This window comes from Myotis nattereri (genome assembly GCF_964212035.1).
Source record: "Myotis nattereri genome assembly, chromosome: 2".
Lineage (NCBI taxonomy): Eukaryota > Metazoa > Chordata > Mammalia > Chiroptera > Vespertilionidae > Myotis > Myotis nattereri.
The window spans coordinates 91032680-91044872 of NC_138076.1; the positions used below are offsets into that span (position 1 = coordinate 91032680).

General features: G+C 39.5%; 1 protein-coding gene across 1 annotated transcript in view; it reads left to right on the plus strand.

The window, feature by feature from the left end:
- The window catches only part of WDFY2 (WD repeat and FYVE domain containing 2), a 222229-nt gene that overhangs the window by 171066 nt on the left and 38970 nt on the right, over positions 1 to 12193 (plus strand). Inside the window, exons 5-6 of the mRNA XM_081082818.1 lie at positions 3004 to 3154; positions 8256 to 8368. Of these exons, the coding sequence (XP_080938944.1) occupies positions 3004 to 3154; positions 8256 to 8368 (264 nt within the window). The remainder of the gene's footprint in view (positions 1 to 3003; positions 3155 to 8255; positions 8369 to 12193) is intronic.

The window sequence follows — 12193 nt, forward strand, 5'->3', positions numbered from 1 at the left end:
TTACCTTGTAACATAGTATTTATACTCCTAGTTATACAGGGGTTGGCAAAAGTAGGTTTATAGTTGTTCGTAATAAATAATACAGTGATTAATAAGTAATAATACAAGAATAAACTCTGTTTCGTGTGCTTACAACTGTAAACTACTTTTGCCCACTCCTGTATACTCAAGAGAATTGAAAGCATGTATTCACACAAAAACTTGTACACGAATATTCATAGCAACATTATTCATAATAGCCAAAAAGTAAAAACAGCCTAAATTTTCATCAGTGGATGAATGGATAAATAAAATGTGGTATATTGATACAACAAATTATTATTTGGCCATAAAAATAGGAATGAAGTACTGATACATGCTATAACAGGGGTGGGCAAACTTTTTGACTCGAGAGCCACAATGGGTTCTTAAACTGGACCGGAGGGCCGGAACAAAAGCATGGATGGAGTGTTTGTGTGAACTAATATAAATTCAAAGTAAACATCATTACATAAAAGGGTATGGTCTTTTTTTTTTTTAGTTTTATTAATTTCAAACGGGCCGAATACGGCCCGCGGGCCGTAGTTTGCCCACGGCTGTGCTATAACATAGATGACCTTGAAACCATGCTAATAAAAAGAAACTAAACACAAAAGACCACACATTGTATGATTGCCTCTATATGAAATAATAAAAAAATAGTAAATTAATGGTTTTCCAGATATGGGAGAAGGGGAATTTGAGGATATGGGTTTATTTTAGGGCTGAGGTGATGTTCTGGAAAATTTTTCATGATGACTATACAACATTGTGAATATGCTACAGACCACTGAATGGTTTAAATGGCGAATTCTATATTATGTGAAATTTATCTCAATAAACATTTTTTAAATCGATCAGTGATACCAAAACCAAAGACATTGCAAGAAAGGAATACTACAATCCCAGTATCTCACAAGAACTTAGATGTAAAATCCTCAAAAAAAACATTAGTAAATTCAATAATATATAAAGAGAATTATATACCATGATCAAGTAGGATTTATTCCAGATATTCAAGGCTGATTCAGCATTTGAAAATTAGTGTAATCCATTCCATCAAAAGGCTAAAGAAGAAAAAATCGTATGGTCATATCAACTGATGCAGAAAAAGCATTTGATAAAATCTGACATCCATTCATGATTTAAAAAAAAACAAACAAAAAAAAAACCTTTCAGCAAATTACGAATAGAGGGAAACTTCCTCAACTTGATAAGGAGATATGGACAAAAAAACCACAAACCTATAGTTAACATCATACTTGTGAGAAACTAGATGCTTTCCCTTCAAATCAGGATCAAGGCAAAGATGTCCTTTCTCACCACTGCCATTCAAGAAGTATAGGCTTCAAGTCCAGGTTTCTGAAGCTTAATGATATGTATGGACCTTTAAAGGATTTCTTTTTGAATAAAAGAATTCTGTCACCCTAAAAAGAGTATGTGTGGGGGTTTGTTTCTTTTTCAGAGTCATAGCCTGACACAGAGAAAGAAAGCCAACCTGGCCGAGAGACTAGGGTTTTAATTCCAGCTTCGTCACTCATTGGTTGTCTACCTTTGAACAAGTCACTGAACTCTTTCTCCTCTGGCACATGATGGCAGCTCAGAGGGCTAACACCCCCCCTTCCCCCCCACCCCCCTTATCTTGTGGGCCACTGTCATCCCCTTGGACTTAGAAAGTAATAAATAGGAAGTCAAAGGTCCCTTCATGAGAAAAAGGGGCAAAATGCTGGGAGCCATGTTCTGCCTAAACTAGACGCAGGTACACTTGGACCCATTAGAGCAGTGGTTGCCAACCAGTGGTCCGTGAGGTCCGAAAGGTTGGCGTCCGCTGCATTAGAGAGTTTGCTTTTATCCCATTGTTGGTGGAACTTAATTAGACATCTGATGACACAGACATGACAAATCTTCTGAGTTTCTCCAAGAAGTCACTCTTTTAGTTAAAGATGTTTTATCTTGATTGTGGCAGATACTCTGAAAGGCAGACATTTACTGTAGAGAAGTTGTAATATTGCTTCTATACCTTTTTTGTATCCCTTTGATTCTCATGCTTCAAATACCAAATTTTAAAACATCAGGCATTTGGTGAAATGACTGTCCTGTGGGTATTCACTCTGGTTCTGAGTGTATTGTTTGGGAGTCAATCTGAAAGAGCCATCTTGCCAAGGCCAAGTAATGTCTGTAAAATGAAGCAACCCCCCACTCTTGCAGGGTCACTGTAACTGAGATAATGGCTTTAAGTACCTGCTACTTGTTAGACACACAGAAACTGGCAGCTGATCAGAATGGGAAACTGCTGTCTTCTCCGTCACTGCATCACACCTGTGATCAGTCTGCTCCGTTCACCAGACAACCCAGCAGGCCCGGGTTCCAGGATGTTAATCTCTGTTTATTCCAGGCAGCTCTGTTCAGTGGCCACAGCCCCCTCTTCCTTACCCCCTGGGATTGTATATTAAGAAGAAAGCGAATATTTTACTGATTTTATTGGGTAATTGTGAAGCCACTAGACCTTGACCAAAATACTGAGCTGTATTGTGCCACAGTTCCCCAGGGAGATGGAGTAAATGACATGAGTGATTTCTTCTCTGAAGTTGTGCGGTGCAATAATTCTATGATGTTGTTGCTTTTGTGTATGAGCAACCCTAGGAAATATGTTCTCATCACATGTATGTACTTTGACATAAGGGATATTTCATTCACTTTTATTTAGCACTTGGGCCTAATTCTGCCCTCCATTCCAAGTGTTTGATTTCTTACAGACAATTGATCTGGAACTTTGTTGTAGATTTTATAAGCCAGACTTCATCTATAAGAACTCGGATGTGCCCCTTCATAGTGGCATGCCCTCACTGCAGCTGAGAACCCCTCTCCTGCCTGTGTTAGCTTGTTCTGGGAGGGGAGAAGAGAACGGTACATCTCTGTGGGCCATGCTTTACCAGCCTCCTTTAGGGTACTTTATGGGTTGTTTTCTTGCCTCTTGGTTTTCAGCACATCAGAGCAGAGTGACGATGATCCTGTTTGTCCTGGAGCTGGAGTGGGTGCTGAGCACGGGACAAGACAAGCAGTTTGCCTGGCACTGCTCTGAGAGTGGGCAACGCCTGGGAGGTTATCGCACCAGTGCTGTGGCGTCAGGCCTGCAGTATCCTTTGCTGGAGAAAATTCCTTGGTGGGAACTTAGCTGCTGACTTATTTCTTTCAAGAAAATTTGGGGGATGTGCAACTTGAAAGTTTTTTTATTTGCTAACTTACCCTGCTAATTAAGATACTCATAGACTTTTCTAATGAACAATTCCTCATGTAGGAGGAGTAAAGTGAGCTTATTTCACCTAAAATACGTAGGTTGTGGTCTACTATGATCCAAAGCCTAACATCTAGCTAGAACACAGTCCAGATTGTGAGTCTCAGCTGTCACAAGCAATTGCAAAACATGAGGATAAAACCATCACTGAAATACAGTCTTTTATTTTTGTACAGAACTAATTTACACATAGATACTAAGGTTGTGAACATGCCCATTGGTGCCTGGCAGAAGAACCACAGTATCCCTATTCATTTAAAAAATATTTGAGAGGCTACTGTACCAGGACTTGAGTAGGTCAGCTGGTATCTACAGGCTTTGTTCCAGGTCCAAGACTTTTCCAGGATATGTAGAATGGTATTATTTCTATCTCCAAGTCTCCAGGAGCCATGTGCTGAGTGTGAACACCTGCTAATGCTGAGTAATCCTCACGTCTGGCCTCCAGCAAGCGCAGGCTTAATAAGTTTGGATAATGCTACTGTTGCAAGGACCCTGCCTTTGATTTAAAAGATGCAGAGCTCTCTTCGCCTTCTAGCAAATAAGAAAATAGGTGGGAACAGATCACTTGTCAGCCAAAGTAGGAAGAAATAGTAAGATTTGCTTTCACATTTTTCACCTTATTTGTAAACTTGCTTATTCAGCAATTCTCAACAGTCTGAAGAAATACTTTACTGTTTCTTTGCAGTAGCTGTATTTTTGTGTGTATGGGTAATGTCACTTTTTTTTCCTCACTGGAAGGACGAGATGAAGAAATTAAGAATGGCTTTTGTAGAAGGTTGTAAAATGGCAAATTACCAAGAAGACCAGGAGCAAGGACAGTAAGAAAAGAAATTCCAAAGTTTACTTTTTAAAGTAAATGAATTGCCATGAATTCTCTTGCCAGTACATTAATGATGTCTTACAGCGTTAGAGCTGAAAGAGCCTGAGACCATCCAGTCCGATGCCTCCTTTCCCAGATGAGTCGGCTGAAGCCCAGGAATCGTCATGGGCCCTCTGTGTGGCCACCCAGCTAGGATGTAGGAAAATCACTGCTAGAACCTAGATTCTGCTTGGACTGCTGTTTTCCCCACCATACTGCATTACTCTTTTGAGAACAGAACAAATGGCACCAATGTAATTTGTTCTTAATATGCTGGCTTCTCTATTACTAGCCACACCTAGTGATGTATCTTCTATATCACTAACCAAACCAAGGAGTAGAGAAATATAAAGATCTTGCCCTTAAGAAGTTTTTTTTTTTATTGATTTTAGAGAGAGAGGGAGGGGAAAGGAAAGAGAAACATCGATGTGAGAGAGAAACATCTATCCACTGCCTCCTTTACACCCCCTATTGGGGATTGAGCTGCAACCTGACTGGGAATCAGTGCATGGGATGATGTTCAACCAAGCCACTCCAGCCAGGGCGAGTTTTAAACTGTTTGAAACTATTTGAAAATGAAACACAAAAACACAGAGTTAAACTTGACTTGACTTTGGTAGTTTTTGTCCCTTGTTTTTCAACTGTTTCCTTTGGCCACAACCATGTGGTTTTATCAAGCAGAGTGTGTGTGTGTGTGTGTGTGTGTGTGTGTGTGTGTGTGTGTGTGAAAGCCTGTGGCTTCATTTCCCAGTATCCACGTTACCTGAGAACCAGGAATAGAATTTGAGTTTGATAATCTTTTAGCTACTTCTTTGCATAACCAGATACTGTAGAATGGAGCTATTTCTCAGAAGTCCCATGGCAGCTGAAGTTAGGAAATGGAACTGTTTCCCTCCCCACTTCCTAGTCCATAAATTTGTCAATACTCTATCCAGCCTCACTTTTCAGTCCTGTCATTTGGCCTTTTTTTTAAATCATATTTTCCACAAAATAATTCAGATACTCTTCATTTTAACATTCTGTTCATGTCAGAGATATTTTCAAGATGTCACCCTACGTAGTGAAATGTCTTTCCACCAAGTAGTCCCTTAGATCTGTTCCTATTCTGGGAACGAGTACTGAAAAGCTATTAAGGTTATCTTGGTTTTCATATTTCCTCATGTCATATTTAATGCCAATCACTCTGGCTTTGAGGTTGTACTATAATTTTATTTCAGCCCTCTTCCAAATAGCTTTTGTTGGGTGGGATTCTTGTAAACTCTTAGGTTTTGTTTGTCTTTTAAACAATATATTCATTATATTTCAATAAATTGCTTTTTTTTAATGCTCTTATTGTCCCACCTTTGGCCAGTAAGAGCCCCATCATATTGGTTCCTGTGTCTTTTTTTTTTCTTGATAAATAAAACCAAACGTTTATTTACACCAAAGAATTCCAACACTGGATCTTTTACAGATGAAGGACAAAGTATTATATATACACACACAAGAAGGGGTGGCAGGGCTGTAACGAGTATAGTTTTCCCACATTTACAGGTCTACCATTTCAGTGTTAGTGGAGACAGTGGTTCTGCTCCCACCTCTCAGGTACATTTACAAGACTGAGGGGCAGGTCTTCTCACTGGATGGCATGTGAGGAAAGGGGAAGGTCGGAGGAAAATAAGGTAGAAAGCTTAAAACCGAAGTAGTGTGGCCACACCTTTCACCAGCTCTTAAAGCATTGTTAACATGAAACCTACATGGACATTTTTCTTTTGTAAAAAGCAATTAAGTTTACCCAGCAGCTAAGTGAATTCAAAATGGCCAAGTCAAAGAAAATTAAAAAAGATTTTGCCTTCCCCCTCTTCCCAGCTATAGAGCATATTGGGAGATGAGAGGAGAGAGGACCAAGGTAAAGAGCCTGGGAGGGAAGGTTATTGAAGTTTTCAACTAAAGTGAAACTAAACTTATAAGTGATTTGGATTTAGAGTTAGGCCAATAAGACATGATTCATCTCTGTCTTTTTTATATCCCCATAGCTTCTGATCGTTTCCTTGCTTTTTGGCACAACTGTCTTAAGTTAATCTTGTACCTTCCCATTCCACTCCTGCAATCAGCCACTTCTTTTAGTGAGGAATAGTATTTAGAGATAGCTAGAAAATATATGTATGTGTATTTTTTAAAAAATAATAAATTATCAGCGCATATAATATTTCAAAATAACAATAGTAATATTGTAATAACAAGACTACTGGATAAGTTTTTAGATTTCTTTGCATTTCTCATTGTCCTTAAATATGTTCTACAAAGGATGCACAGTCAAAATGCTGTGCTTTGAAGTCACTTGAAATAATTGTGTTAACTACGTGGTTATATCACCAATTTGATAATTAGGTTCATTCATTTTACAATATTGTCAATTTGGGGGATTTTTTAATTTTATAAATATTTTTAATGTGTAAAAGAATTACAAGATTATAAAATGGAAACTCTATAACAAGAGAGAAGTCTCATTCTCATTTCTGCCCCCTCAACTTGTTTCTTCCTTCTTCATAGGCAGCCATTTTTGTTAGATCTTGATTTATCCTTCCAGGGTTTTCTTTTCTAAATATGAACACGCACACACTTATATTTATTTTTCTCCCTTTTTTATGCAAAGGTAGTAAAGCATATAACCCCCCCCCCCCGCGCTCCCGCGTCCTCCCCCCCCCCCCCCCCCCCACACACACACACACTTAATAATATATCCTGAAAGTTACTCCATGTCAGTTTGCTTATGGAGGTCTTTTTTTCCTCCCTCTGCATGGATATGTCATAGTTAAATTAATAAGTCCCAGTTTCATGGGCTTTTGGGTTGTTTTCAAACTTCAGTTGTTACCATAATGCAGAGTGAATAGCCTCCGTCATGTGTCTTGTATTTTTGCCAGTGTATTCCCGGACAGCTCTCTAGAGGTAGGATTATTGCTAGGCATTATCAACCAGGAAATCTCACTAGAGACTCAGCACCTTCGACTTTTACTGGTCACATAGGCAGCCTCTGTGTGGCATGTACCAAACTTTCAGACTCCCACAAGGAAAGTGGGTGTTTGTCATAAACCATATTGTTTGTGCAGTTAAGGCACAGTTAGCCACTCTTGTCTGTTAGTGGCGGAAACCCTCCTAAAATCCAGGTTCCCAGATGCCATGTCAGCCTTTTAGACAACCTTTCAAAGGATAGCAGCCAGACCTGCTAGGTTAATGTGTTTTTGCATAGCAACATTTTCATTTCTTGAACTATTCATATATTTTCCCCATTTTTCTACTAGGCTTATGGTTTTTTTCTTGGTTGCTCTTTTTATATATTAGAGATTTGGGCCTTTTGTGACTTAATTTGCAAATATTTTTTTTTTCAATTGGTCTTTTAGCTTTACTTATTGTATTTGTTGTTTGTGTTTTTGATAGTAATAGCTTTTTCCACTAGGGTTATAAAGGAACTCTTCCATCTAGACCTTTCATATTTTTAAAATTTTTTACATTGAGATCTCTAATTCATATGGAATTTGTTCTGGTATATAATGTGAAATACAAATCCTATTTAATTTTTCCAAATGACTATTCAGTTTGTGTCAGTATCCTTTAAAAAAAAAAGCCATCTTTATTAGTTGAAGAGCCACCTTTAGTAGACATGTAACAAATTGCTCTATGCTTTTAGGTCTGTTTCTAGACTTTCTGTTCTGTTCCAGTGGTCCATTTGTCAATCATGCATCTGTGCCACACTTTTAATTAAAGAAATTTTATAACACATTTTAATATCTGATAGGGCTAGCCTTCCCCATCACATGCCATATTACTTTTATTTTCAGAATATTCCTGGCTTTTCTTGCTTATTTGTTTTTCTTTAGAATCAACATATCTAACTCTAGGAAGAAAACATGTTGATATTTTTATAGGAATTATATTAAATTTATAAATTCATGTGAGAATTGACATCTTTATCATGTTGAGTCTCACTGTCCACTAATACTGTCTTTTCATTTTGTTATGTCCACTTTTGTATCTTTCTTACATTTATTGTTTTTATAAATCCCTCCACTCATTTGAGAAAAATCCTTAATGCTTATATGATAGATTCGATGTTGAAACCCGGCATGTGTTTATTGGCGACCATTCAGGCCAAGTAACCATCCTCAAGCTGGAGCAAGAAAACTGCACCCTGGTCACAACATTCAGAGGACATACAGGTGGGACTGAAAGCAAAATCCATGTGCCACTTGCTCTCTCAGGGAGCTTGCACGTGCTGCATGTTCTGGTTTCAGATAAGATGTGAATGTGACAGGGTATACTTTGGGCTTATACAAAGATACACATGATACACTTAACTGATTTCAGAATATGTTCATTAGAATATAATGTCAAAAATTTTCACCATCAATACAAACAAAAGAAGATTCAATCTGTTTTGAAAATGTTAGTGATTTGGTTCTTTGTCATATTGCCCCAGAGAGAGCCAGTGTTGGCACATGTTAATGAGACATTGTTTGAGACTATATGGCAACTGCAGAAACCCCCAAAAGCCAAAAGGACAGCTGCCTCAGTCTGTCCTTGCCATCATTGGATCTAGGAGATGGCGGGCAAGACTGACTCCCACTTCCAAGACAAGTGAAATGAAAAATATGTTCATCATGGGTAACCAGGTTGTATGAAAAGGTAAAAGTTCTTCTTTAACTTCCCTTCCTTTTGGGCTCTTTCCCATTTAAAACCCAAGGCTCCCTTTATGTTACTAGCCTGCTCAGAGTCATTTAAACAAGGTAATATAAAATATACACACAGCCTTTGAAAGTCTTGAATAGGTGATGATGATTAATTTTTTACTAGTATTTTTAATGTGTGATGTTAACCTTGGAAAATAAGTCACTGCCTGTTTTCATGGTTTTTAATGGGCTTTATCTTCTGCAGATTACACCCGTGGTTGAGTACACAACAAGGTTAATATTGAGTTTAGGCATCGTATAGGAACAAAAATGGGTGAATGAGGGTGTAAAAAGGGATAGTACCTAGGTCATAAGGGATTTCCTAAAGGGAAAAAATGGAATGGGAGAAAATTGAACCCAGAGAAAAAGATTCTTAAAAGATCATCTGAATTATCTCTACATTTGGGAGGAAAGATACACAGAAACATATCCCCTGTGGCTAGGACTCAGTTCTCTCTGATTGGATTACTCTTTTTAGCCACTTATACCCTGGCCAATCCTGGCCTGGTGGGGATCCAGAACTCTCCCACCTCAGGAATCTTAAACTTCTATGTGTCACTGCTAACTTCCATCTCCTAATCTTTTGCTTCCCTAAACCCTTATTCCACTTGCTCTTCCCCTTGTTGAGAAGTCCGCTCCTTGATCCCTCATTGCCCTATGTTTCCAGCCCATCTTTTCTTCCTTCCCAGTGCAGCCCTTTTAGCCATGTGCTTCCCAGCATGCTCAGCTCAGGGCCCCTTTGTTCTTCCTCTGTAAATTTGGTCCATGATTCACTCACTATCCACACTCTCCTTGTGCTGTCAGCCACTGACTGGGTCAGGACCCAGCTGCCAGTTATGCTGGGAGTCTTAGCCCATCGTCACAGGTTCGGATTCAGCATCCCAGTGCAGAGTCAGGAACTGCCTCTTAACCCCTGCACATGATTACTGGTCCTCAGTACACTCCTACCAGTCCCCTTAACAGCTTTCTCAGACCTCCCCCACTCTCCTCAGCTGCCACTCCCTCCCAATCCAGCCGCTTTCTTCAAAGAAAAATAAATATTATCAGATAGAAGCTTAAAAAAAAATATTTTTGTTGCCCACCCATTTTCTCCCCAACAAACTTTTCTACTCCCTCCTTCTCTTTCCCTTCTGCCTGGAGCAGGAGCCTGCTGTCCTCTGGCCCTAGGCCCAGTCTCCTCAGGGTCTCAGCACCAAAGTCATTCCCTTCTCTCCCTTTTGACTAACTCACTCTTCTCAATTTATTAACATGCTAAGGTTTCTTGCCTCTCTGATAAAAACAAACAAAAATCCTCTCAGTCCCTGTCCTGTTGTAGCAATGTCTTTAATAGCAATATTTTTTCTCTTCTTAAAAAATTGTGGTAAACTATACCTAATCTTAAGTTTACAATTTTAATCACTTTTTACTGTGCAGTTCAATGGCATTAAATACATCCATACTTTTTTGCAACTATCACCCCACCATCTAGAACATTTTTCGTCTTGCAAAATGGAAACTTTGTACCCATTAAACACTAACTCCCCTCTTTCCCCGAGGCCCTGGCAAACACCATGCTGCTTTCTGTTGTCTATGAATTTGACTACTACCATTCCTCCTGTGAATAGAATCATAGTATTTGTTTTCTGACTGGCTTATTTCATTTAGCATAATCTTCATGTTATAGCAAACAGCAATGCTTTAAAAGAATATCCTTTTCCTAGCTGCTTCAAATTCTTCATCTCCCATTTCCTTTCCAGCCACCTGCAATTTGTTCGTCTCATCACTCCACTCAAACTGCTCTCCCCAAGGTAGCCAGCCAATGGCCTGCTGGTTGCTAAGCCCAGTGGACATGGTTTAAACTATGCCCTACTTAAACCTTTCAGCGGCGGCATTTTACGTTGTGATTTCTTCCTGCGTGTAACTGGCCTCCTTTGGCTTCTGTGACACGTGCTGTCTTCCAGTTTTCTTCTGCATCTCCAACTGCTCTTTCTCCTCCTTTGTTTCTCTGTGGTTTCTGCCCTGGACCCTTGTCTCTTTACACCTGTGAGCTCTCTGGTTGATCTCAGGCACTATTCTCAGTCACAGAATTAAAAGGCACAGTCGCTGTCCTAAAATTTCTTACAGCCCAGTGAGAGAGACAAAAGCTAAACCAGTAATTCTAGTGCATGGTGGCAAGGACAGTGGAGAAGCAGGCCCGAAGTGTCTCCGAGAACAAAGAATGGGCACCAGCTTGGATGCAAGTGGGAGTTAGTCAGGGAAGGCCTCCCCAGGGAAGATGTGGTTTGAGTTTAGATCTTTGGGGGAGGAGTACTAGTAAGTGTTGAATTCATGGAAGAGTAAGAAGAACAATCTAGGCAGGAAAAAAATCCGCATGGTCCAAGGCATGGAGATTTGCAAGAGTGTGGCTCTCTTGGGAACACCTAGTAACTCTTTTGAGCTAGAACTCTGAGTATGAAGTAGGGGCAGCCAGAAAGGAAGTGAGAGTCAGTTCAGATCATTGAGGGCATGTCAGTGAGACACCATTAAAGAGGTATTTGGGGTTTTTTGTTTTATTGATTTTAGAGAGAGAGAGAAACATCTGTTTGTTCCAGTTATTTATGCATTCATCGGTTGCTTCTTGTATGGACCATTAAAGAGTTTTTAAAAGCAAATATGTTAATTTAATCAAATTTAAAAGATTGTTCTGACAGTGAGTAGAGAGTGTAATTGGAAAGCTAATACCTGGAAATGTGGTAATGTGAAAGCAAGGAGTGGATGGACCTAAGGTAAAAATTTAGGGGTGAACTCAGCAGCCATAATGGGCAGGCTAACTCCCAGATTTGGTTTAGGTGGAGGTGGTGTTGAGCCTGACCTTTTGGCTCTTTAGTAGTTAAGTGTTCACCATATGGTGGCTGATAGGAGTGCTCTGAATTCTGTATTGCTGCCTTCAGGTCAGAAAAAAGGTAAGTAGCTGCTGCTTACTGCTATATGGTGAACCAGATGTGGCCGAAGGGTTTCATGTATTGTGAGTTAGTTCTAATATAAAATGGTACCTTGACATTGTATCTTGTCTTTCTCAAAATGTTTAAAGCATTTTCATATGATTTTATCATGTGGTGTCTTTGAGGAAGGCAGAATATGGCCCCAGAAGGTCACTAACTAACATGAATGCAAATGTAGCAGGTCACATATTTAACTTGCTATTATTCCTGAACAGTAGTATCTACCCATTGCCAGTCTGGCTATAGCACAACTCATTTAAAGCTAGGATGCCTAAGAAAGTCCATGGTGGTCCAAACATGTTACCGAGTTCCCCCTGTGTAATAGGCCCATTTTGGCCCCTGAGAGGTCCCAAAC